This window comes from Artemia franciscana, chromosome 2 (assembly GCF_032884065.1).
Source record: "Artemia franciscana chromosome 2, ASM3288406v1, whole genome shotgun sequence".
Lineage (NCBI taxonomy): Eukaryota > Metazoa > Arthropoda > Branchiopoda > Anostraca > Artemiidae > Artemia > Artemia franciscana.
Window position 1 is genome coordinate 23,535,596 of NC_088864.1, and position 25,499 is coordinate 23,561,094.

Sequence of the window (25,499 nt, forward strand, 5' to 3'; positions counted from 1 at the left end):
CATGATAATGCAATTATTTGTTGTTAGTAGTAGTACTAGTGTTAGCAGATTATAGGGCTTTTTGAATATTGGAAACCAAATTCTCCAATAAGAGTTCCATCGTAAGAAAAAACGTCTTACAATGCCAGCTTTCAGGCCTTGGTAGTAATAGTGTTTTCATGTTTTTTTTTGTAAGGCTCTCATACAATACTTGAAACATTTTCATATATTCTCTAGATACTGCGTAACAAGTGGCGTAACAAGTGGATTCAAGTGGCTTGATGATGCAGTGGCTTGTTAGTACTAGTTTTATTTTCTTATTTTCTTTTTTCAAGGCATTTATACAATACCTTAAACACTTTAAATATTTTCATGATAAAATGTAGCTGTGTCTACCTCAGATGGCTCGATGATGCAGTTAGTTGTTAGTAGTAGTAGTTTTGGAACTAACACAAGAACTACCGGACACGATAAAATGTGAGAATCGACAACCTGGACCCTCAATTGCGACAACACCAGCGGGTAGCTAAAGCAAAGGTCCTAAATTGTGTAAAGTAATCAAAATCCAAAAATGTATCAGAAATAAAAATGAAGAGCAAAGGCACGGGCGGTTAGACGATATGCGAAAAGTATAATTAGAGTATGTCAAAAACGAAAATGAAGAGCAAAGATAGACGGGGTTAGAAGACACGCAACACCAAGAAAGTGAGTAAGTCAAAAATAAATATAAAGAGCAAAGACTCACGTGGTTAGAAGAAAAGCGGGGGCGTGTCAAAAACAAAAATGAAGAGCAAAGACACATTTGGTTAGAAGAAATGCGACACCGAGCATGTAAGTGAGTCAAAAATGAAAATGAAGAGTAAATTCACACGCTGTTAGAAGAACAGCGGTGATGTGTCAAAAAAGAAAATGAAGAGCAAATAAGCAAATACACACGCAGTTAGAAGACTTGCGACACCGAGCATGAGAGCAAGTCAAAAATGAAAATGAAGAGCAAATACACACGCGGTTAGAAGACATGCGACACCGAACATGTGACCGAGTCAATGAAAATCAACCTTGACAGCGAGAATCAAAACGTGTCAAAATTTTAAATGATAGCAATGATGATTGGGTTCGGGATTTTGACATGGATAACGTCACCAATGTCTACCATACCTATTAAAATCAAAAACCTGGATTAGATAAATCATTGGAAGAAAAAGGATTTTTATCCCACCACCTGAATTATTAAAAGATACAAAGGTTCGGCGATGTTACTTTCATTATGACAAAAGACAGGCCAAAGTAAAAGTTAAAGGTCCAGTAAAAAAAATAACATAATTTTACAAAGGCACTACTTCTAATTTAAGGTCCATTTGGGCGTCATGACATCAATAAAAGGCTCAAATTGTCTGCATTTATAAGACAAGCTACAGTGACAATCCATATATAGTTAGTTTCACCGTTCATGTTTTTTTTTAATATGTCCAGTGTCTCTTAAACAGGTGGATTTCTTGGAACAGCCCCTCAGAGAGGTGGTTCCGGGTAGGTGTGCAGTACCAACCAAAGCAAATTTTTCAAGCTTTTTTTTCTTATGCGTTTCTCCCAACAATTCATCAAAACAGCGGTTGCTGGTCCTGTCCCCCTTCCTTCTTCCCTATGTTGGCTGTGCGCAATAAAATGAAACCTTGCCATTCTTTTAAGGAACAGAGCTTTAAGTACTGTATAGGCTTTATATATAAAACTATTTTTATTGTTCAGATACAAATGTATACCACTTACTTTTTGATCTTTGTGGATTTGAATTCTACCATCATTGACAACTACTGATAAAAACTTGTAGTCCTTTGATTTTCTGTCAGCAAATTGGACAACTTCTATTTCTGGTCTATTGTTTATCTAGAAAAAAACGGGAGAAAAATCAATATTTGGTTTCATCCCATGCATCACTTTAAATACTCAGCGAGTAAAACAGACGAGCTAAGCAGGTTGCCACGACAAGGTTATTCGAGCAATCAACAAGACATATGATTAAAGAAGTTAAAGTAACCACCTTGCCAATAGGTGTCAATGTTTTACAATTGTTTTCTTGTGTTGGGGAAGCATACAGTATTTTTCTTTCTTTTTTGCTTTATACGACAAGCAGCTTTTTATGACTAATTTGAACTAAAAAAAAAAAAAAAAAAAAAAAAAAAAAAAAAAAAAAAAAAAAAAAAAAAAAAAAAAAAAAAAAAACTAGAAAAGAAGTCATGAAACCTAATGAATTGAATTTCATAAATTTTTAGCTAATCAGTAAGCCACACATAACTATATCTATGTTCAATGCAGGAAGTATATCTAGGCCTTGCTAGTCAAATTTGTGTTGCAGAAACATGCATGTTTGCACAAGAACACATCTGTGTTGCTCTAGAATAACTGAAAATTAAAAAATCTGGAGTTCGCTGAAACACCTATACATAGAGATTAGAACTAAACGTCAAGAAGCATGGAAGATGAAAATTTCAGCCATTTAAAACTTGATATTAGCAACCTAATCTTCTATCAATCTTGCTATCTGTATAATCTAGTGCTTACCCCCTTCCACATCCTTGGTGCAATACCTTGCCATAAATTGAACCAATTAGAACATCTTTATTGATTTTAGTTACTTGTTTAAAAAGCAATGAGTAATTTTATTTTTCCGGAGAAAATCCAAAATTTCACTTAGTTATTGCAACAGCTGTTTTTAAGGATCATCAAAACCAAAGGACAGCTAAAAACCCTTTAAAATCCTTTTAAATTAGCAATCCTTTACAAATACATTCTAGTAGAAATGGGACATATTACAACTTGTTGTCTCCATAATTTCAGGGTCTGTCCTTAAAATTACTATATTTACTATTTTCCAATTTTTGAAGGCAAATTTAATATTTAAAGGCATACTATTTTCCAACCACCACCAGGGTAAGGGTCCTAAATTATGCAAAACAGTCTGTCTTACAACATTTGCCTTATAAATAAATTTTAGTCAACATGTTGAACAATGCATACCTTGTTGAAATCAGTATTCAACACTGATTTTCGTCTAAAAAATATAAAAGGAAAAGAATGTGCTTATTCACTACAATTAAATGAAAAAAATAAGTTTTTTTTTAACTGAAAGTAAGGAGCGACATTAAAACTTAAAACAAACAGAAATTACTCCGCATATTAAAGGGGCTTTTCCCTACTCAGCACCCCGCTCTTTACACTAAAGTTTGATTATTTCTCTCAACTTTACCTTTTAAAACAGTAAAAATCTTTAGTGTAAAGAGTGGGGTGTTGAGGGGGGAAAATCCCCATTTTGTAACTTGCATCCCCTCCCCTTAGACTGTGAGGGAGTAAGTCGCCCCCAAAAACATTGTTATCAGGTTTTTTTACTATGCTGAAAAAAATGGCTATCACAAAATTTTGATTCGTTGACTTTGGGGAAAAATGAGCGTGGGAGGGGGCCTAGGTGCCCTCCAATTTTTTCGGTCACTTAAAAAGGGCACTAGAACTTTTAATTTCCGTTAGAATGAGCCCTTTATTGGCATTCTAGTACCACTGGGTCAATACAATCACCCCTGGGAAAAAAAGAAAAAAAAGGAGAAAACAATCAACACACACCCGTGATCGGTCTTCTGGCAAAAAATACGAAGTTTCACATTTTTGTAGATAGGAGCTTGAAAATTCTACAGCATTGTTCTCTGATATGCTGAATGCGATGGTGTGATTTTCGTTAAGATTATACGACTTTTAGGGGGTGTTTCCCCTGTTTTCCAAAATAAGGCAAATATTCTCAGGCTCGTAACTTTTAATGGGTAAGATTAAACTTGATGAAACTTATATATTTAAAATCATCATAAAAATCCGATTCTTTTGATGTGTCTATTACTATCAAAATTCCGTTTTTTAGAGTTTTGTTTAGTATTGAGCCAGGTTGCTCCTTACTATAGTTTGTTACCACGAACTGTTTGATAGTTTTAAACTAGTCAACACTTTCATATATAAGGGACTGAAAAACATAAAATCATTGTTTAAAATGGCTATTAAGAATATTGCTCAACAAAATATGGCATCTTTCCGTAGATTAAAAAAAGAAGTTTTTTCAACAGAAAGTAAGGATTGACATTAAACTTAAAGCGAACAGAAATTATTCCATATATGAAACGGGTTGTTCCCGTCATCAGCGCCCTGCTCCTTACGCTAAAGTTTGACTCTTTCTCACAACGCTGCTTTTTAAAACAATAAAGAAGTTTAGCGTTAAGAGACAGTCCTTTGATATACGGAATAATTTTGTTCGTTTTAAGTTTTAATATCGCTCCTTACTTCCAATTGAAAAAAACTCGTTTTTTTCTTATTTGATTTCTGAGCGTTTTGAATTAATGCGTGTTTTGATTTTGACTCACCGTACATGGATAATTAAAACATGATTTGCATATTATTTTTTTTGGCTAGATGGCTTTCTCATAGTTTTGGTAGGACGATTTTGATAAGAAAACGCGTGGGGGAGGAGGCCTAGTTGCCCTCCAGTTTTGAGTTACTTAAAAAGGCAACTAGAACTTTTCATTTGTTTACGAACGTTTTTATCTGTAATAGATATACGTAACTTACGAATTAACCTACGAAACGAACTTCTATATTTGTATAATTTTATTACGTATATGAGGCGGTTTGCCCCCACCTCAATACCTTGCTCTTTACACTAAAGCCTAAATTTTGTCCCAATTCTATAAGAATGGGCCCTGAATCACAAAGGCCATAGAATAAATAGTTGAAATTACTAAGAATACTTTAGCGTAAAGAGCTAAGTATTGAGGAGGAGACGATCCCCCTTTCTACGTAATAATATTCTGTTTGTCGTAAGTTTTAGTGCTGCTCCTTACCTCAAGTTGAAAAAACTTTTATTTATTTGTTTATTTTCTCTTTGTTTTTTTAAATAATACTAGAAAATCCTGCGCCCTTTCATGGATTCGTTTCCCTCATAATAAATTCCTCCATGTAAAGATCCTCCCACGTAAACTCCTCCCTCAGAACCCCCCCCCCAACTCGAAAACACCCCCTGAAAACGTATGTACACTTCCTTATAACCATTACTATATGTAAAAATAGCGACGAAGACCACACTGCCTTTCCATAACAAAAAAATACAAAGTTGAAACAATAGGGGAAATCTTTTCAAGACAGTGGAAATCAATTGTGTGAATATTTCAGTCCTATGCCCAAGGGCCGTCTTCAGCACAATACGAGAAAGAGAGAGAGAGAGAAAAAAAATATGCATATATAAATAACTTACATTAAAATGTGAGAATTAAAATTAATAATACTTTCTTTTATTAAAACAGCCATAGCATTCTTATTTCAACTAAATTCAGCCAGGACTGACAAAAAGAATGAAGTAAGATGATAAATTCATTCAAACAAAACATAACAAAGTGATTAAATGCAATTTCTCAGAGCCAACCTTGCATTTTTAGCAGCCTGTCTTAAAGGCCTTTTTGTAACTGGTTCAGTACTATTATAAATCCCTATTGTAACACTATACCTATTGTAAGTACTATTGTAAATAGTATAAAGAATTTAGTGAGTACTCCTGTAAGTCCCTGTTCAAAGAAATATTATTATTTATTTTGAGACTAATTTTGATTGATTCCCGAACCACCTGTCCTAATCATTACTGATGAGTGAAGATTATTCAAAAAGTATCATGTGGGAGGGATTATTAAATATATGCCAACCTAAAGCAGAATCGAAGGAGTTGTTGGGACTATTTGAAATTAATGCCTTGTCTATGTCTTTTTATGCTGTTGTAGCCGTTTTTTTTTCGATTCTGATGGGTCCTGCCAACATAGTAATTTCCACAGTCACAAGGTATTTGATAGACCCCTGTTTGGTAATGATTTTAAAATTATTAGTAAAAACTGCATAAAGATTATTTCTTGTGCAAATATTTTTTTATTTTTGTTATGATTTTCGGGATATACGGAAGATAGACAATATTTGAGGGCTTATCAGTAGCCTCACATTGTGAAATATCTTCTTCGATTTTACAAGAATGTCTTTTTTGTCTATCGTTAATTATCTTATTGACAAAATGAATGGGGTTTTATAAAACAGAATTGTTTTATGTTGGTTTTCGATAGATAGTAAAATCAAGTCTATCAGCATCACGAATACTTAACACATCTAAAAACGGTAGTTTATTTTCAATTTCAACTTCTAGGATGAACTGCAAATTTCGGTCATAAGTGTTAAGATGATCTAAGGAGCCCCGAAGTTCAGTTTCCCCATAATTCCAAAGTGAAATTACGTCATCCATATAACGACCCCAATAGACGTGTCTTCAAAATAAAAATTTAATGCCCAATTTTCAAGGTCCTCGACATAAATATTTGCCAGTAGCCCGGATAAAGGTCCCCCATGGGTACCCCATTTTTTTTGGGTGACCCGTGGTTGAAACCATGGGTAACCCGTCGCTGAAACCTCGATTAAGTGGTAATTTTCTTCTATTTTGTTTTTTAATAATTCCTCAGAATTAGTCACATCTATATTTGTATACATGGAAACAATTTCAAAACTACTAACTATTGTGTTTTCTGAAATACTTCTGTTACTAAGTGTTTTAACTAAATCTGCCGAATTACGAATATAAGAATTTTGGGAATACAATAAAGGTTTGAAAACTGTGTATTTATATATACATATATTTTTTTCTCTCTCTCTTTCTCGTATTGTGCTGAAGACGGCCCTTGGACATAGAACCGAAATATTCACAGAATTGATTTCCACCGTCATGAAAAGATTTTCCCTATTGTTTCAACTTTGTATTTATTTATTACTATATGTAAATAATGGTCAAAGTTTGTAACTTTCAGCCCCTCCTCCGGGGACTGTGAGGGATTAAGTTATCCCCAAAGACATAGATATTCGGTTTTTCGACTATGATGAACAAAATGGCTATATCAAAGTTTTGATCCGGTGACTTCGGGAATAAAATGAACGTGGGAGGGGGCCTACGTGACCTCCAATTTTTCGGTCAATTATAAACGGCACCAGAAATTGTAATTTTCCCTAAAATACGCCCTCTCGCGACATTTTAGGACCACTGGGTCGATACGATTACCCCTGGAAAAAAAACAACAACAAAAAAAGAAATAAACACGCATCCGTGATCTGTCTTCTAGTCAAACATACAAAATTCCACATTTTTGTAGATAGGAGCTTGAAACTTCTACAATAAAGTTCTCTGATACGCTGATCTGATAGTGTAATTTCCGTTAAGATTGTATGACTTTTAGGGGGTGTTTTCCCCTATTTTCTAAAATAAGGCAAATTTTCTCAGGCTCATAACTTTTCATGAGTAAGACTAAACTTGATCGAACTTATATATTTCGAATCAGCATAAAAATATGATTCTTTTGATGTAACTATTGGTATTAAAATTCCGTTTTTTTCCGTACATACAGTTCGTTACCATGAACTGTTTTATGATTAGAGAATATTTATTCCCTATAAAATCTTTAAGCTGTCTAAAATCAAACCAAAGAAGTGTAAGTCTAAAATCAAGGATAAAAAAAAAACTATCAAAAATAGCAACAAGAATACATCGAAACTGTGTAGTGCTACTTAAAGGCCAACACATTTAGATAAAAAGAAATGTCAAAGCAACAAAATCCCTAGTTAAAACGATGACGAACAAAATGCCGCCCAAAGAAATTGCGACATCTTTCCATGCCAAAGTGAAATGAATGTGCTTGAAGTAAAAGTCTATTGCCACTATATTCAGTTAGTATAGCAATTATTTTCTATGATGTCAAAGTAGGGATAAAGAATCTAGTAAGGAAAGTCGAACTGCAGGTATTTTAGTCCAAACTCATTAGTAGGATAATGTCGTCTCTTTTTCAAGGAGGTCTAATGAACTTGATTTGAAACGTTTTCATGAGTAATGAAGGAAGATTGAAAATAATTTTTATCTCCTTTTTGAATTTTCTTAATTTTAGCTGTCTTATCTTTACTGAGCCATGGATACCAATAGAAGAAGTGCTTTCAAGTGAGGTTCGAACGCAAGAGAAGTAAATAGTTCTTGAACTTGTCATTTGAACAGTGAATTCTTTAAGTTGAGAAAAACAATTCCAAAGGCTGACAAATTTAATAATTATTGATAGAGGAGGTTTAAAGTTAAGGTCATCATTCAACCTTTTGCATTAGTCGCAAATCACTTGTATGAGTTTAAAAAGAGAAAATGTCCTAACTTCTTTACTATTCGAAGTAAGTTTCACTTTATCAAGACCATATTTTGAAGTTATTAGGTATCATAGGCTTTGCTGCTGAGACTATGGGTATTAAGATGAAACTTTCAGGTAATGTTTTGAGATGTTTGCTTAAACCAAAAGACATGTGTTTATGCAGGCTGTGAAAGAGCATATCAACAATATCCCAGGAATGGCCTAGAGCATTAATTTGAAATTTTTTGGGGATGTTAAGGAGGATGTTGAAGTAACCAAAAGATATTTTGTTCATACTACTACTTTTACTACTACTATTTCATGCTACTACTACTCCCACTACGACTGCTACTACTACAATTACTATTGCTAAAGCTAAGGGTATTTATGGATGTAGGTATATTTTATTGCCCATAAAAAGCAAAACCGACAATGTGGATTACAAGGACAAAGAAATGAAACAAAAGGAAAGAAAAAAAATATTCTCAAATACATTAAGCAAAAAAATGATTAACCCGCTTCAAAAAGGAAAAAATTCAAAAGAAAGTCATATTCAGAAATGAAATTCAAAGTTCTGACGCATTGAGCTTCGGTAAGACTATTAATTTCAGACGGTTTATCAATAAGGTCAAACTCATTAAATTGAATGTTATCCATCAAAAGCGATGAGCATGAGAATATATGCCCAACTTTCAAATAATGGGAAAAACCCCTCAAAATAAAGCGATTTTACTGAAAATCACACCATTAAATTCAGTAAATCAGAGAAAACCCTACCGTAGAGGTTTCAAGCTCTTATTTAAAAAAGTGCTGATTTTTTTTTCTTGTCAGAAGACACATCACAAGAGTGTGTTAAATTGTATTTTTTTTTTTTTTTTTCAGGGACATCGCGTCGAGCCAATAGTTCTAGAAGATCGGGAGATGGCTCCATAGAACAGAAATCAGAAGTTTTTGTGCCATTTTAAGTGGCCAAATAGATTAGAGGGCAACCAGCCCCCTCCCGCACTTTATTATCCCCCAAAGACATCTGATCAAGATTTGGATTTGAATCAACATAGTTAGAAGGTCCAATAGCTATGCCTTTATAGATAAAATGACCCCCCAGAGTGCCCGAGGAAAGACCTGTAAGTGGCACAATTTGCTTATTGTTGACATGTATATTTGTTGTTGGGAAACATGCTGATATTTTTTAGGTAGGGGGTACTTCTGATGGGGAGATTTTCTGAGGGAAGAATTTCCTGTGTGAAGGAAAGTTTCCAGAAGAATTTTACAAGGGGAAAAAAGTGGATTTCCTGGTACGATTTAAAAAACGTTCAGAACAAAAAACAAGTTTTTCAACTTAAAGTAAGCTGCAGCATTAAAGCTTATAACAAACAAGGTTTGCTCCATTTATGGGGAACTACCTCTTCCTCAAATCTCCTTTTAACTTTAAGGTTCGACATTTGTCACTATTTTTCTTAGAAAGGCTACCCAAACACACGGGCTGCTGAATTTGCATGAGAAGTATTTTTAAAATATTTTTAAAGTAGTGAAAAGAGCGAGCGTGGAGAATTAACGGGTTTGAGCCAAATATACTACTGAAAAACCTTGCCTTTAAAATGTCTTTTTACTTTCTATATATGTGCTTGGGGTAAAAATATATTTTTGATTATTTTAGCGGAAATAGGTACGAAAACCAAATTATCTATTATTGGCAATAAATACTTAGACCAAATTTATTAAGAACAATGAAATAGAGGTGCTCCTAAATAAATATATAAAAAGTAATACGAATTTCAAGAAAATACATTTGATATATTTTCAAATTGAACTTGAATAAATATGAAGAGGCTCAATCATATAAACCATATACATTAATGAAAAATGTACTTTCATACAAAAAGAAACATACCCAAGAAGCAATCCTCTTCAAGAATCCATCTGTCCTTAAAATCAGCTTATTGTCTTTTCCGTCTTCTGCATCCCATTCTGCCCATCGTAAAACAGCAGGCAAAACTAGTTCATTGGGATGGAAAGGACGAACCAAATTATCTTTTAGTATTGATTCAACCAGCATACAAGAACCATTATAGTCTAACTTGTTTCTAGCCTGGATCTCTTTAACAAGGTCCAAAGCAATGGTAGTAGGAGTTATCTGCATGAATAAGTCGCATTTAATATTATGTAGTTTACATGGGGGAGAGTGTTGTACCTTTGACCATTTAAAAAAAAAATGGTTTTACGACAACTGTATTTCAATCTGAAATGATTTGTTATATTCATGACAAGCTTTAGTTCTTGATGCATACAAATAATTTCTGGAAGCTATATTGCATTAATTTTTTCAAAATACATATAGGTCACAAAAATATATGTTAACTGGTCAGAGGTGCAACATAGGTCATGTACCTTTGATTACTCTATGTTGTACCTTCGACCAATTTCAAAAATAAGTACAAAAACTAAAAGGAACATGTTTACTACTAGTTTTTTTTAGCAAGTATTAACCATTCTAAAGTAAATTTTAACAAATCAATTTTGAATCGCAGATGTTCCATTTGACGAGCAGTCCTACAGGTTTTCACTGGAACTTGAAGTTTCAATAAAATATCTGAATTCGTCAATATGACACTCCTTTTGATCAGTCCTTACAAATTTAAAAGAGTTCGTATCATCTAGTTTTCACACTGCCATTGCCAACCAATTTTTGCCAGCCAGCCTTTTCTGGAGTGTCGGTCAATGTTCATGGCTTGGCTCTCTGCCTCCCTTCGGTGACTTTTTTCCTGAGCCCTGCCTATGGATGAGGTATAATCATCTCTGGTGAAATGATTTCGCTGGCATTTCCGGATGAAAAATAAGTGGCTTCCAAGGTTTCCTCACCATTCCAATTCAAACTTTCAGCGACAGGAAGTGGTGTGTCTATTGCAGTTGGAGATGAATATTCCTCTTCTATGAAAATATTTTCATTCAGTGACGCTAATCCAGATACCTTAAAGTCATTTAGAATTTTATTCTGGCAGAAGGGCTTTGGACCTTCTGCCCGAATGGGCAGAATGGGACGCAGAAGATGGGATACGCAAATCTAACTAAAGAAGCAACATCATATATTGTGATAGGTTTACCAGAATTACTATGTGTCAACATCTAATCATTTGCTGCCACGTTATAAAGGATTTAAAAGGTCTAAAAACAGACCTTTCTAGTGGCTGCATTTTGTGACTGGTGCGGGGATAAAGTGTTAATAAATGTATCCCAAAAGATTTTGTTAAAGTGATCGCTGGCATGGTCACATGACTATCGTGGTTGTCCATCAGAAGAACCACTAATGTAGCAGCTGTTGGCTTACGTGCTTAATGGAGTGTTTCGTAAACTCTAGGAATAATTTTTCATTGCACCACCCTAACTGATTTGCTGCTCCGAAGGCACCTAGTGGTGCACCTATCAGCATAAAATCTTAAAATTGACACTGATGAGTAAGATTGACACTGATGAGTAAAACTAAACTTGATGGGACTTATATATTTCGAATCAGCATAAAACTGTAATTCTTTTGATGTAACTATTGGTATTAAAATTCCGTCTTTGTTTTCGTACATACAGTTCGTTACCAGGAACTGTTTTATGATTAGAGAATATTTATACCCTATAAAATCTTTAGCTGTCTAAAATCAAGCCCAAGAAGGGTAAGTCTAAAATCAAGGATAAAAAATATAAAGAAAACGATAAAAAATAGCAACAAGAATACATCGAAACTGTGTAGTGCTACTTAAAGGCCAACATATTTAGATACAAAGAAATGTCAAGCAACAAAATCCCTAGTTAAAACGACGACAAACAAAATGCCGATCAAAGAAATTGTGACATCTTTCCATGCCAAAGTGAAATGAATGTGGCTGCATTTTGTGATTGATGTGGAGATAAAATGTTAATAAATGTATCCCAGAAGATTTTTTTTAAAGTGATCGCTGGCATGGTCACATGACTCTCGTAGTTGTCCATCAGAAGAATCACTGACATAGCAGCTGTTGGCTTACGTGCTTAATAGAGTGTTTCGTAAACTCCAGGAATAATTTTTCAATGCACCACCCTAACTGATTTGCTGCTCCAAAGGCGCCTAGTGGTGCACCTATCAGCATAAAATCTTAAAATTGACACTGGAAAATATTAACATTGGTGGAATGCTTACGCTAACAGCATATCTGGCGTCTATCATCGTAATATTATTGCCTCTTTCGCCAGATGTAATGCTTCCAATTTGTTTTACCCCCCTCAGGTGACAATATCGTGAGTGGTACGTGAAACGTTAACAACCCGTCTGATCAGCATTCCAAATATCAGAAAGCTGAAAATCTTAGCGGTTCAAAACGTTCTTGTCAAGGAGGCACACTCGTGCCTCTTTAAAGAGGTGAACCACGACGATGTTAAGCGATCTTCGGTTCCAGTGGTCGCAGAGGGATGGGGAGGGATGCATTTCGTAGCCCGAGCTCCAACTAAGAAACCTGCCAAATTTCATCCCCCTCCGACTTTTCTTTCATGGGGAAAATCTGGCCGAAAGTTTCGACCCCCCAACCCCAGCCCCCCTTTTAACGTTGTCCGATCGGGCTGAAATTCACAAGTTAAGGTCCCCTAGGGCCCAGGAACTTATCCGCGAAATTTCAGCTCGATCCGATAACTCCTTCCCTGTTTTCCAGAAACCACGCATAGCCACTTAAAGTTCATGTTCTTTTTTTTCTGCCACGCCTACAGTCACAGCCGACATCGGATCTGGGTGTACGAAGACTCATTAGACGCAAAATTCTCCGAGTAATTATCCTGGAAAGTTTCGTCGGAAAATCTTAACCCCCCGATTTTCTAGCTTAGAAAAACCCATTTCCCCATTGAAGGTAAAATTTTCTCTTGTAATAACATCACTTGTTTGAAAAATTATTACACTAACAGCAGCTTGGCGCAGCGGAAGCGTGCTGGGCCCATAACACAGAGGTCGGTGGATCGAAACCGCTAGCTGCTAACTTTTTAAAATTTGTAAAATTAGGTAATTTTGTCAGTTTGAATTTATTGATACAGAAAGGGAGAAAATAAACATGGAAACATGTGATCAGAATTACATACTGGAATGTTCACAAGAATTTATACTGAAGCGGGGGTAAGGCTTGATGGAAGCAAGTTAAAAGAACCATTTAAATTGATTTCCTAATTGAAGCCGTTGGTGAAATTTTGTATTGTAATAACTTGTTTGATAACAAGCATAACAGCAGCTTGGCGCAGCGGAAGCGAGCTGGGCCCATAAACCGGAGGCGGGTGGGTAAAAACCACTAGCTGCTAAATTTTTAATTAAGCTGCTAAACTATTAAAATTATCAAAATTAGATAATTTTGTCAGTTTGAATTTATTGATACAGAAAGCGAGAAAATAAACATGGAAAATTATTATTAAATTACATCCACCATGGATTGTAGAAAAACGTACAGAAATAATATGAAAAAAACTTCGTTTTCTTAAAGAGTTAAAGAGGCTGCGTCCCAAAGTCGAACCTTAAAACGTACAGGAATTAGGAGAGGCAGTTGGGGGGCTGCCACCCCCCAAACCCCCCGCTTTTAAAGACTCTTTTGTACAGGTTTTTTGTTGTGGGGGGCTACTGCCCCCCTAACCCCCCGCTCTTGGCTTCGGAAAGGCCCTCTTTTAATTAACAAAAAATTGAAATGAATGAATAATGGAATAACTTCGAAAAATGTTAAACACAAGAGGACAGGAGAACCATTGCGCCGAAACTAGTAATTAGTAACAATGAAGTTGACCACTCCATTTACATTTTAACATAATTATTGAAACTGTTTCCCAGACACAGAGCACACAAGCTAAGAGCTGGGGGTTTGTTGGTGTACAACAAAAAACCTGTACAAAAGAGTCTTTAGAAGCGGGGGGTTTGGGGGGCGGCAGCCCCCCAACTGCCTCTCCTAATTCCTGTACGTTTTAAGGTTCGACTTTGGGACGCAGCCTCTTTAACTCTTTGAGAAAACGAAGTTTTTTTCATATTATAATTATTAAAGACAAGTTTCACAGTTTCTTTGTTGAAAGCTGTTGACCTGGTGAGACTAGTTGGCTTTGGTTTTCTTAATAAAAGTTCTTTGGAGAATTTTTCCCTGAGATCCCTTAACTATTTTCTACCAGCCATTTATTGTCATTCCCTGATTGGGGGTAATTTTTATTATTGGCAACCGCATACTGGTAAGCTAATTGCCTGACAATTTTCAAAGAAATTCCATACTACATCATGGCTGCTTCTTTGACATAACTCACAAGTAACCTTTCTTCTTTATGTTGGCCGGTCAAAGGTACAGTATTTATTGTGGTCAAAGGTACAACATACCATTATTATTTATTAATTGTATTCATTCAATTATAGGGTATCAATTTCAGATTGAAATACTGTGCTATTTGTTTACTTCAAAGATATAACTACAATGTAAAACAATGAAAAGTAAATCAATATTAATATTAAAGAGTATAATGAAAAATCTGTACATGAAAATGCTTACTTTTAGAGATAGAAATGGATAAAAATTTCTTGAAAAATCTGCAAGCACGTGTTGATCTTCATAACATGTATAAGAGCTTCCTAGGGGCTAATACCAGGAAGTTTAACTGCCAAAAAATGTGCAAGATGGCAGCAAAAGACAAGGTGGTCAAAAGTAAATGCCGGTCAGAGGTACACGACTTTCAAGGGAATTTTTTCAAAACAAACAGATTGCCCACATTTACCAAAGATATCAGACGGCCATAGAAAAAAAAGAAAGCGTTAACGGAAGAATGTTCAGCCGGGATTAGATAGTACCTGAAGTCAAGCTGATCTTAAGCTGGAGGAAAAGGCTACGGAATGTAAAATCCGACTGCTGGTAATTTATAAAAAAAGGTGGGGAAATTTGCCCCTATTCTGCCTAATTTTTGTGTCGAAGAGCAGGCCTTTGTGCCCTGAGCTTCAGCTCAGTTTGGTGAGTCCTATGTTAAAAATAAGGGAAACTTTAAACACTCCCATTTTTTCACCTATTCAAAAACATCTATAAAGATAAGCACCATACTGGAGGCAGAGGTATCCTAGTTCAGCTGATGGTTGTATTTTCTTAATTGTTGTAGTTTTTTTGAAAAGTGTTTGTACAATACATCATTGTGCACAAATAAATAGCTGTTTAAAATATTTGCCAACATAACTGAACAGCCACGCTTAATATACAATGATTGAACGATATGGGCTTTTTAAATGCTCCGAGGCTTATCCACATTTTGAGTTGCAAATCCGGATAGTAGTTAATACCTAAATATTAAAAACTGCGAAATCAGATGTGCCCGGTTGTATTTCGACTAAGTTGGTCAATTTGGCTATTAATGTAGGTCTTATTCATTTTTTAGTCTGTACAATACAATTATAAGCTGCTATGTTTATTTGTTGTAGTTGTTGTTTTTTGTTATTAGTTTTTTCGTTTCAAATTATAACATTTATATTGTAGTTGTTCTCAATCAAGATTTAGTTGTTGTTTTTAATGTCTCTGCAAACAAAATTGAAATCGTTTATCTTAAAATCTGTGTTTTAAAGTCAATCTTGTAAAATTTTAGAGCAGAGATACCCCAACATATCTAAAAATCCTTATATTTCTCTGCACACACATGAGCTAATTTCTTATTTCAGGATTAGAAAATATATTTCTGAATTTACAGAAATTCTTATAAAAAATTCATCTACTTGCTAAGACATAATGTACAGAAACCATGAAGCTTTGAGTTTATTTACTGCTCTCAGCTTTTACTATTAATTGCTAACAGCCTCACGATAAAAAAAATCTGCTAAGTGCTGCTTGACTGCTGCTAAGCGAGTATAACCGAAAATGGTTAATATAAATGAAGACCTTTGACACCTGTGGCCTAGATTATAAAAGTCATTTTTTTTTCTTCTGGACTTGCGTCTCTTAAGAGCTGAACCCTTCAAATACAGCGACCGAGGATTACAAGACAAACACTCACAGACACAACCATAGGCTCTGAAGAATCTCTAGGGAATGTGCTAGTCAAGGAGCATCTCTCAAGATTGTCACCACCTAGCTCGATGTGAACCCAGACACGGAGATCACCAGCTTTCCTATAGGGAAAAACATAATAAGTGTTGTAAATAAGTGTAATAAGGTAGAATAGAAACATTCTACAATTAATTTTTCTTTCGAGTAACTGATAAATTTAGCCTGCTGAGGCTGACAAGGAATCATACTTGAATAGTTACGTCCAAGAAGTCACAACTTGAAAGTCAAAACACGAGAAAATTCGTCAGAATTATCTATTTCTTGTTTGCTTGAATTCCATCAAAATGAGTGTATACACAGTGCAAAAAATCCCACCACATTTGCTATTGTAAAGCTGCTTGCTACGCTGAATGATGTATGTGTATATTTAAGTATATACTTGATTAAAACACTTAAAGACGGCTTATTGGTTTTTTACATCCGCATCTTCAATTATACCACAAGAATGGGAGGAGTGGGATATGACCCATAGTCCCACCAGCTTCAGGAAAGTCTGGAAACATAATTTAAGCATATACCACCTGAAATCATGAATTGTACGATGGTAAAAGAGGAGAATATCTTTATTAGCTGGAGCATACTAAACCTGAGGGGGATTCTCCCCTGATCCTGAGGTGGATCTACGTTCAGCACAAATTTTGTCTCTGACTACTGATAACACACTTTTTGAAACATCGAACCCTATGGTACCAGACAACCTAATGCAAACTTAAAGTTTAAAATTTATACACCTTAAAATACAAGATAGGGACAAAGTTCTATCGCTTCTATATTGTGGAGCCAAATTTTGACTAAAAACAATCAATTTACTGTGCAAAAATCACCAAGCGTACAAGTCCACAAATTCTTACCAGTATGTTTCATAGAAAGCATAGCTCAAAATGAAAATAAAAGCAAAATGAGGGTCAGTTCGATTTCTGTTCGTTTTGTGTTTAAGCTGAATATCGGTTTTATTTTTGATACATTCTAGGCTTATTACTAGTTTCGTCTTTTGTTAAGCCTAATATTTATTTCTTTTAACTTTAATATCTATCTTTTAATATCTGTGTTTTTCTTTTAACTATAATTGAGTTACAAAGGAACAACTTCTCAATTCATATATCTTGTAATTTCGGTTCGTTTTGAGTTTGAGTTGAATATCAGTTTTAGTTTTGGTATATTTTAAGTTTATTATTGGTTTTATTTTTTATTATTTTTAATATCCATTTCTTTTAACCTTTATTTTCTTTGTTCATAATTGTTTTTCATTGTTGTTCATATACCCTCTTTTTGCCATCACTTGACATCACTACATGGTCTAAGCTCTCCTTTATCTATCGAGGAATAAAATTGTGGAATACTAATGATAAGACAATTAATGACATAACAAAGTTTGAAGAATTTAGAAATAAAGCTAAGAAAAAAATGTATTCTAAATACGAGTTTTAAGTTGCTACTTGTCATTTTTATTTAAATTTTATTATAAATTTATGGACTAGTAATAATATGATAATTAATGATATAAAATGTTTGAAAAATTTAGAAATTAAGTCAAGCAAAAATAAATCATATTAATGAGTCCTAAGCTATAATTCGTCTTTTTTTTTCTTCTTTTCTTTTCTTGCTTTTTGTAATAACCCTACATTGTCTAGAAAAAAAAATATTAGTTCGATTTACAAACGATAACCCTTTCCGACTTGCGATTTAAAAATGTCCATACAAGTAATGTAGGTACTGCGCACCTGCACATTGACTTTTAACTACATGTTTTATTTGTCATTCATGCGTGGCTTTTGAGATTATTAGTGCTCCATTGTCATACAGTTCGTGGTAACGAAGTGTAGTAAGGAGTGACCCGGCTCAATAGTAACCAAAACTCTAAAAAATGGAATTTTGATACCAATAGCTACATCAAAAGAATCGCATTTTTATGCTGATTTTTAAATATATAAGTTTCATCAAGTTTAGTCTTACCCATCAAACGTTACGAGCCTGAGAAAATTTGCCCTATTTTAGAAAATAGGGGGAAACACCCCCTAAAAGTCATAGAATCTTAACGAAAATCATACCATCAGATCCAGCGTATCGAAGAACTCTATCGTAAAAGTTTCAAGCTCCTATCTACAAAAATGTGGAATTTTGTATTTTTTTGCAGGAAGGCAGATCACGGATGCGTGTTTATTTGTTTGTTTGGTTTTTTCCCAGGGGTGATCGTATCGATCCAGTGGTCCTAGAGTATTGTAAGAGGGCTCATTCTGACGGAATGAAAAGTTCTAGTGCCCTTTTTAAGTGACCAATAAAATTGGAGGGCACCTAGGCCCCCTCCCACGCTAATTATTTTCCTAACGTCAACGGATCAAAATTCTGAGATAGCCATTTTATTCAATGTAGTCAAAAAACCTTATAACTATGTCTTTGGGGACCACTTACTCCCCCACAGTCCCCGTGGGAGGGGCTAGAAGTTACAAACATTGACCAGTGCTTACATATAGTAATGGTAATTGTGCAGTGTACAGACGTTTTCAGGGGGATTTTTTGTTTGGGGGAGGGGTTGAGAAGAGGGGGATATGTTGGGAGATATGTTTGGGGAACGTTCCATCGAGGAATTTGTCATGGGGAAGAAAATTTCCATGAAGGGAGCGCAGGACTCTCTAGCATTATTTAAAAAAAAACACAAAAAAAAACATGAAAAAGTTTTTTTTCAACTGGAAGTAAGGAGCGGCATTAAAACTTAAAACGAGCAGAAATTATTACGCATATGAGGGGCTCACTTCCTCCTAATACTTAGCTCTTTACGCTAAAGTATTTCTAGTAATTTCAACTATTTATTCTACGGCTTTTGTGATTCAGGGGTCATTCTTAATGAATTGAGACAAAATTTAAGCTTTAGTGTAAAGAGCGAGGTATTGAAGAGGGGGTGAACCCCCTTATATATGTAATAAAAACATGAGAATGCACAAGTTCGTTACGTAAGCTAATTTATAAGTTACGTATATCTTTTACTAACAAAAAAATTCGCAAAAAATTAAAAGTTCTAGTTTCCTTTTTAAGTTAAAAAATTGGAAGGCAACTAGGCTTCCTCCCGCACTCCTTGTTTCTCAAAATCATTCGATCAAAACTATGAGAAAGCCATTTAGCCAAAAAAAAGAAGTAAATTTGGTTATAATTATTCCTCTGCGGAGAGCCAAAATCAAAACATGCAATGATTCAAAAACGTTCAGAAATTAAATATAAAAGAAACAAGTTATTTTAACTGAAAGTAAGGAGCGACATTAAAACTTAAAACGAACAGGAATTACTTCGTATATGAAAGGGGCTGCTTCCTCATCAACGTCCTGCTCTTTAGGCTAAAGTTTTTTACTGTTTTAAAAAGTAGAGTTGAGAGAGAGAGCCAAACTTTAGCGTAAAGAGTAGGAGGTTGATGAGGAAGCAGCCACTTTCTATACGAAGTAATTTCTGTTCGTTTTAAGTTTTAAGGTCGCTCCTTACTTTCAATTAAGAAAAACTTGTTTTTTTAACTGAGGCGGGAAGACCTTTTTTTTACAAAATGGCTATCACAAAAAAAATTTTCGGATCCATTTGGGGAAAAAGAAGACATAGAGGGGGGTTGACCCTCAAAAATGGTAGTAGAACTTGTATTTCTAATCAAATGAGCCCTCTCTGAAGTTTATACGACCACCAATTCTTAACCGTAATGGGCAACTAGTAAAACTTGTAGCCCTTACCTTGACGGCTTCGGGGGTTTGTCTTCTCCAAATACATAATTACTGGACCTTTCAGATATGTTGAATAAAATGACTATCTCAAGATTTTCACTGGATATGTTAGGGGAAATGATTGGGATAGGGGCTTGTTCCATCCCATCACTTTTAACTCACAAAATGAGCTCTAGAACTTTTAATTTCCGATCGATTGAGCATCTTTTGTAGCCTATACGACAATTCCTTCTATACAAAGTAAAGATTATATCATAAAAGTATTGACTAAAACATCATTGAAAGTATTAGATTATGAAACAGTTCGTGATAACGAACTGTAGTAAGGAGCGACCCGGCTCAATAGTAACCAAAACTCTAAAAACGGAATTTTAATACCAATTGTTACATAAAAATAATTGCATTTTAATGTTGATTTCAAATATATAAGTTTTATCAAGTTTAGTATTACCCATCAAAAGTTACGAGCCTGAGAAAATCTGCCTTATTTTAGAAAATAGGGGAAAATACCCCCTAAAAGTAATTGAATCTTAACGAAAATCACAACATCAGATTCAGGCAACATCAACAAGCAGATCACGGATGCGTGTTTATTTGTTTGTTTGTTTTGATTTTTTTCTTCCCAGGGGTAATCGTATTGACCCAGTGGTCCTAGAATGTCGCGTGAGGGCTCATTCTAATGGAAATTAAAAGTTCTAGTGCCCTTTTTAAGTGACTAAAAATTGGAGGGCACCTAGGCCCCCACCCACGCTCATTTTTCCCCCAAAGTCACCAGACCAAAATTTTGAGATACCCATTCTGTTCAGCTTAGTCGAAAATCTAACAACTATGTCCTTGGGGACGACTTCATCCGCCACAGTCCCCGGTGGAGCGGCTGCAAGGTACAAACTTTGACCATTGTTTACATACAGTAATGGTTATTATGAAGTGTACAGACGTTTTCATGGGCATTTTTCGCGTTGGGTCCGGGTGTATCAGGAGAGGGGGTTACGTGGGAGGATATTTCCATGGATATTTCCATGAGGAATTTATTCCATCGAGGGAAGATAATTTCCATTTTCTTGCATTATTTAAAAAAAATGAGAAAATAAATAATTGTTTTTCAACTGGAAGTAATGAGCAGCATTAAAACTTAAAACTAACAGAACATATTACCTATATAAGGGAGCCCGTCTCCTCCACAGTAACGTGCTCTTTACGCTAAAGTATTTTTAGTAATTTCAAATATTTTTTCTATAGCCTTTGAGACTCAGGGGTCACTCTTAAGGAATTGGGACAAAATTCAAGCTCTAGCATGAAGAGTGAGGTTATTATATGACCCCCTCATATAATAATAAAAATACACAAATATAGAAGTTCATTACGTAAGTTAATTCGTAAGTTACCTATATTTATTGCTAACAAAAACGTTGTTAAAAAATAAAAAATTACTTTTGCATTTTTAAGTAACCAGAAATTGGAAGGCAACTAGGCCTCCTCCCCCGCCCCTTGGTTTATCAAAATCGTCCGATCAAAACTATGAGAAAGCTATTTAGCACAAAAAAACTAATGTGCAAATTTCGTTTTAATTATTCATGTGCGGTGAGCCAAAATCAAAATATGTCTTAATTCAAAAACGTTCAGAAATTAAAAAAACAAGTTATTTTAACTGCAAGTAAGGAGCGACATTAAAACTTAAAACGAACAGAAATTGTTCCGTATATGAAAGAGGTTGTCCCCTCCTCAACGCCTCGCTCTTTAGGCTAATGTTTTTCATTGTTTTAAAAAGTAGAGTTGTGAAAAAGAGTCAAACTTTAGCGTAAAGGGCGAGGCGTTGAGGAGAGGACAACCCCTTTCATATATGGAATAAGTTCTGTTCGTTTTTAGTTTTAATGTCGCTCCTTACTTGCAGTTAAAGAAAACTTGTTTTTTTTTTTTTAATTTAATTAATCTTTAAGCCTACGTAGAGTTGTTACCATTCACAATATAAAAAAAGGGTCTCTTTATTTCCTTACTTGTTAAAAAATAGAGAAGAATAGTTTTTTATAATAGGTAACATTATAGATGACATACTGCACACGTTAATTGTTTTAGAGCAGAGTCGGAGAGGCGGGATTGAAGTTGATTATAACCTATTTATAATGTCGTTCTTCATAAGAAGATATTTATTTGGCAAACTTTTCAAGTTTGCCAAATAAAGTTTGTTCTTTTGCCAAATTCAAGTTTGTTCAATATCTTAAAAGGGCTAAGTGGGAAGAAAACTGATGTTTTGTTCTGTTCGTTTCCCTTTATTTCAATTAGAAATGACTAAATAGTTGCATGTGCAAAATTGAAAATATATGAGTATGTAATAATGAGGTTTGATGTCAAAAAATTTTACTAATTCATTGTTACGGAGCTTAATGAGATATTTTTGCTTCGGATGGCAGTATAGGTCATTTACCAGGAATCAATTTCATGTTATACAAGCTCTTTAGTTTCCTCACATTTCTTGCAACATACCGTTTGGAGATTTTTCCAGTAGCAATTTCGTGTGCCATCTCAGACACAATCTGAAGTTTCATTTCCTTGTCCAGCTGCTCCGGTGTCAGCCCATACAGTCTTGGATAATGGACAATTAGATCGTAAACCAGCTTCGCGTCATTATGAGCACTGAAACGTAATTCAGTATTTGTCTGAAAGAATTGAAACAAGCTTAGTATTAAATTTACTTCTAAAAGAGAAACAATTACGGTTTGAAAATACAATAAGGCTATCAGATCTCAATCAATCTTAAAGCGGTGTATCTGCATTTTTAAATTTAGAGTCTGCAGCAGACAAGAACATCTACCAATACGTTCAGAGAAGTTATAGTCATTTACTTTTGCTTCGCTTGTGATCTTTTCTTGTACCCGGGGGATTCTTTTCTGTTAGATACGTCAACCATTCACGCAGTGTGTAATTATCTTCCTATCAAGACTAGCGGCCCATCCTCCTGTAGCTGGTAGCACCTTAAATTTTGCCACAGGAAAAACAATTAAAATTATTTTTGGATAACCCATCTCGGTCACATCAGATTGTCCTGATGTATGAGTTGGAAGCAAATTTTTCATTTAAAAGATAAATTCTCTCCAAGTCAACCGTCAAAGTATGTATGTTACACACAAAACCTAATGGGAAATATGGCTGTCAACATAGTAATTTGGCTTCAAAAACCGTCTTGGTATCACCTGAGACAGTCTAAAATATGGCTAGTATAATGGCCTATCGCAAGTCAAAACATAAACTTGTAAATGAAAGACTCGAGGTAGCGTCAATGTCTGTCCTTTCTTAATTGATATGTACACTCATACCTTTCTAGGAAGCTTTAACTCTCTGCCACCCTTTATTAAGGTAACGCACGTACGCACGAATCCAGCGCCATCACTAACCAAAATTTTTTTTTGCAGTAAGAAGGACTGTGTATTTTACCGACAGCCTGATCATTCTTACTGACTGATTCGGGCGATATCGCTATTAAAATAATTTTTTTTCATCCACTTTATATTAGTCTAGTAAAAATGTGATTTGACCTTGAAGAAATTGCTATACAAAAGATGCTTTCACTATCTGACTAAAAAATATATGCTGATTCTGAATCTGAAAAGTTTATCGCTCTAACTCTTTCACAAATTTGAGCTTTTTTAGATTGAATTTGAGGTTGAGGCAAAAAATGTTGATTGATTAAATACCAGCAAAGTGATTAGATATGTCATTTCTACGATCTTTTTTTGCTGATGAACATGAAACTAAATGTTTAAAGTCAAAATAATTGTTTGGGGCTCCAAGCTTTGACAGATAATGAGAATGGGGGAGATGTTGTAGAAAAATTGTGAAAAACAAGGGGTCGACCTTAAAAAAAACTGCTATACAGATAATTCCTTCACTATCCGCCTAAAAAGTATGTACTGGTTCCAAATCCGAAAGATTTGTTGCTCTAGCTCATTCACACGTTTGAATTTCCTTATTTTGAGATTGAGGGTGGATATCTTAATGTATTAAATAAAAAAAAAACTAATTTTTTTAGCTGAAAGTAAGGAGCGACATTAAAACTTAAAACGAACAGAAATTACTCCGTATATGAAATGGGTTGTCCCCTCCGCAATCCCTCGCTTTTTACGCTAAAGCTTTTAATTATTTTAAAAAGTAGAATTGTGGCAAAGAGTCAAACTTGGAGGGGGCCTAGGTGCCCCCCAGTTTTTTTGGTCACTTAAAAAAGGCACTAGAACTTTTTATTTCCGTTAGAATGAGCCCTCTCGCAACATTCTAGGACCATTGGGTCAATATGATCACCCCTGGGGGAAAAAAACAACAACAAAAAAACAAACAAATAAACACGCATCCGAGATCTGCCTTCTGGCAAAAAATACAAAATTCTACATTTTTGTAGATAGGACGTTGAAACTTCTACAACAGGGTTCTCTGATACGCTGAATCTGATGGTGAGATTTTGGTTAAGATTCTAAGACTCTTAGGGGCTGTTTCCCCCTATTTTCTAAAATGAGACAAATTTTCTCAGGCTCGTAACTTTTATGGGTATAACTGATCTCGGTGAAACTTATATATTTGAAATCAACATTAAAATTCGATTCTTTTAATGTAACTGTTGGTATCAAAATTCCATTTTTTAGAGTTTCAGTTACTATTGAGCCGGGTCGCTCCTTGCTACAAGATACTGTACTCTACTTTCTAAAAGATACCGGTAAAAGTTTGTGGTAGATACAGAGGTAGATTGAGGTACAAGAATTAGCAAAAAAATCTGATTTGTCAATTGAAACTTGTATAATTTCTGAAAATTTTAACAAAATCGCTAAAGTTATTATGTAAACTGCAAAAATATTTTTAATTTTTTAATTCAAACTAGAAAAATACCTGAAAATTTTAAAACTAGTTTGGTGGTAAAGGTTTGATGCTGATGCTGGTAAAAGTGTGCGGTAGATACAAAGGTAGATTTGAGGTACAAGAATTAACAAAAAAAACTGATTTGTCCATTGAAACTAGAATAATTCCTGATAATTTTAACACACTCGCTAAAGTTTATTATGTAAACTGCAAAATATTTATAGTGTCTGAGTGACAATTTTAATTTTTTAAATTCAAATTAGAAAAATACCTGAAAATTTCAAAATTAGTTTGGATTTCCTTTGGCTTAAAGTGACTCGTTACGTCATTTTATGGGGGTGGAATTCTTGTCTAGAATGGTGATTTGTTTAATATGTAATAAAAAATATTTGAAGCGGAGGAGAAACTTGTTGTGACCGCTGTAGGGGCGAGAACTATAAACGAATCAAGTAAAAAGCGAAAACAGACAGTGGCGGCTGTTGTGGGGAATTGTTTTTACAAGTAATGCCGAAGTTCCTACACAAATGCAAGAGCCATTGATCAGCACTGAAGATTCTTGATTAAGCAAAATGATTCCCAGAGGAGGAGTTCAAATCACCTCGTAAAACAATTCGATTTCAAAACTGACCGTTCATTTTGTTTGAGCAGAAGTGGCTTTTGAGAAAACCCACAAGAAGGAAAACAGCTTTCGTGTCCACACAACAGAGTTCGGTGAGACACTAGTGGGACTTCGA

General features: G+C 34.8%; 1 protein-coding gene across 3 annotated transcripts in view; it reads right to left on the minus strand.

Annotated features, from left to right (window-relative positions):
• Positions 1–25,499, minus strand: part of LOC136039045 (uncharacterized) — a 143,859-nt gene that overhangs the window by 6,671 nt on the left and 111,689 nt on the right. For all 3 annotated transcript variants that reach the window (XM_065722551.1, XM_065722541.1, XM_065722544.1), the window contains 4 exons: positions 22,408–22,580; positions 16,179–16,293; positions 10,078–10,320; positions 1,744–1,860 (listed from right to left, as the gene is read on the minus strand). In XM_065722551.1, coding sequence (XP_065578623.1) covers positions 1,744–1,860; positions 10,078–10,320; positions 16,179–16,293; positions 22,408–22,580 — 648 coding nt within the window. The remainder of the gene's footprint in view (positions 1–1,743; positions 1,861–10,077; positions 10,321–16,178; positions 16,294–22,407; positions 22,581–25,499) is intronic.